General features: G+C 28.9%; 1 protein-coding gene across 1 annotated transcript in view; it reads right to left on the bottom strand.

Moving 5' to 3' along the window:
* Positions 1 to 1,466, bottom strand: part of LOC100573221 (uncharacterized) — a gene marked incomplete at its 5' end in the record, with an annotated part of 3,619 nt that extends 2,153 nt beyond the window's left edge. The window contains 5 exon segments of the mRNA NM_001205154.1: positions 8 to 450; positions 531 to 626; positions 707 to 817; positions 881 to 962; positions 1,231 to 1,466. Of these exon segments, the coding sequence (NP_001192083.1) occupies positions 8 to 450; positions 531 to 626; positions 707 to 817; positions 881 to 926 (696 nt within the window).
* Between the last annotated feature and the right edge of the window lie 1,189 nt (positions 1,467 to 2,655).

Here is a 2,655-nt window from a genome sequence, read left to right as displayed (position 1 = left end):
AATTAAAATTTTTTTTTTTTTTATCTTCAGTGTCTTCGCCACTATCGTCACTATTGATAATTTTGTTTTTACCAGATGCTTCAAAGAAAACTCCACTAAAATAACCTTGTTCCTTTCCTTTTCTTCTTTTGAGGACTCGATGTTTCTTTTTAGACATCCAATGGTAAACTGTGTCCCTAGGATCCCAACCGTATAATGGTGGCATATTATAATTTATATATAAGCTCAAGTTTTCTGTCTCAATATTCATAGTTGAGCGTAATGGTGATTTTAATAAGTTGCTGGCACTTATCAAACGTTCAACATCAGCACTATGAGGTTTAGCAGCTGCCACTCTTGCCAACATTGTACAAACATTAACTAAAGTTGTGTTATTTTGTTGAATCTCACTAATCTCAGTATTTATGGTGTTATCCAAGCTGTTTACTGAAGTGCTATTGCTACTACTGTCTGAAATAAGTATGACTTTTATTAGTTTTGGTTATTAAATACATTTAAAATATTATAAAAACATTCTAAACAATATTTACCATTAACTAAAGTTGTGTTATTTTGTTGAATCTCACTAATCTCAGTATTTATGGTGTTATCCAAGCTGTTTACTGAAGTGCTATTGCTACTACTGTCTGAAATAAGTATGACTTTTATTAGTTTTGGTTATTAAATACATTTAAAATATTATAAAAACATTCTAAACAATATTTACCATTAACTAAAGTTGTGTTCTTTTGTTGAATCTCACTAATCTCAGTATTTATGGTGTTATCCAAGCTGTTTACTGAAATGCTATTGCCGCTTGTGGTGTTAATTAAGTTATCTACTAAATTATCTATTATTAGGTAAAAATCTATTATTTATTTAACATTTTAATTTAACATACCTATGTTAAGATCAGTATTTTTACTTTTATAAAGCCATTTTTTCATAAGACCAGAACTGCTTTTTGGGGCTAATTTTTTATTCTAAAATTCAAGTTTTGAAATATTGATTAATTTATAATAAAACATTTAAACATTTAAATAAAATTGTGCGCTTAATATTAATAACAGTTATTCATGCAAACAGCATCATTTAAACTTGAACCGAAAAAATATGCCAATATTTAACAATAAAAGCAGAGAAGAAATAATTATATAAATAATTAAGCTATTTAATCAACTTATATAAGCAAACTAAGATAATGCAAGCTTAAATTGGGTGCTATGGATACATATATACCATAGTACATACTGAATGTAGGAAGTACTTTATTCTTCAATATTATTTAAATATGATAAATAATATTGAAGCCTTTGGTGACGGTCCACATGTCAAATTATATCCTTGTAATAGTAATAATATGGTGACATTTGCTGGATAAGAATAAAAAAAAATGTGTTTACTTTATATTTATAAATTATAATATGTTAGTATGTACCATTTAAATAATTAAATAGGTAGGTATACTATATAGTAAGTTAGTATTACTGTATTAGTGTTTTACCTTTTTTAAATCCATGTTCGCTACGCACGTCACTTTCACTTGGTCACTTCTTCGTCTAAGTAATTAGTAAAATAAACATATAACATGACGAATTTAATGGTCACATTATTATCACTTCTGTCTTGCATCGTGTTATCAATTATCATATAGATTACACAATCTTCTATGTGTATATGATAATAAATGTTATGGAATGGATTGATAACATTTGTGTAAAAAATATTAAATAAAATACATACCTACTTAAATTAAACAATATTACATATTCCAATAATACAGAAAATTCACGATTTTTGGTACTGACCAAATTGGTTTTTAGAGTTGCCCATTTTAATTTAGAACTACCCACATTGGTTAGAACTACCCATTAGCGCAAGCTCTGACACTAGGTAAATCAGAATCGGAAGCAAAAATCATTCATGATTCATTACTCGACCTTTCGAGCGGGTTCTATCAAATTAAGATGGAAAAGGATTCAAGAGAACTAACAGCCTTTTCAACTAACCAAGGTCACTGGCATTTCAAACGAATGATTCAAGGAATGAAGACAAGTCCCGGAACTTTTCAACGAGTCATGAATTCAGCCTTATCAAGATTAATAGGAATAAAATGTTTAGTATATTTAGACGATATAATTGTATATGGGAAAAATCTATACGATCATAATGAAAAATTAATAGACGTCTTTGAACGATTACGAATCAACAATTTAAAATTACAACCAGACAAATGCAATTTCTTGAAGAGATAATGTGTATATCTAGGTCATGTAATTACGGAGGACGGAATAAAACCAGATGAACGAAAACTAAAAGCAGTAGTGGAATTTCCAGTACCAAAAACTGTCAAAAATATAAAATCATTTTTAGGATTAAGTGGCTATTACAGGAAGTTTATAAATTCGTATAGCGCGATAGCAAAACCATTAACTAATCTCTTAAGAAAAGATGCAAAATTTACATGGAGTGGTGAATGTCAAAAATCGTTCGATACATTAAAAACAGCACGGTACTTAAATATCCAGATTTTACAAGGCCATTCTTATTAACTACGGACGCAAGCAACATGGCACTCGGAGCCATTCTATCTCAAGTGAAATAGGTAAAGATTTGCCAATTTGTTATGCATCACGTACATTAAATAAAAGCGAAAGCACTATTCACAACAGAATT

Source organism: Acyrthosiphon pisum, unplaced genomic scaffold (assembly GCF_005508785.2).
Source record: "Acyrthosiphon pisum isolate AL4f unplaced genomic scaffold, pea_aphid_22Mar2018_4r6ur Scaffold_21430;HRSCAF=23974, whole genome shotgun sequence".
Taxonomy (NCBI): domain Eukaryota; kingdom Metazoa; phylum Arthropoda; class Insecta; order Hemiptera; family Aphididae; genus Acyrthosiphon; species Acyrthosiphon pisum.
The sequence above is the reverse complement of the archived record's forward strand: the minus strand, read 5'-3'. Positions and strand labels throughout refer to the sequence as shown.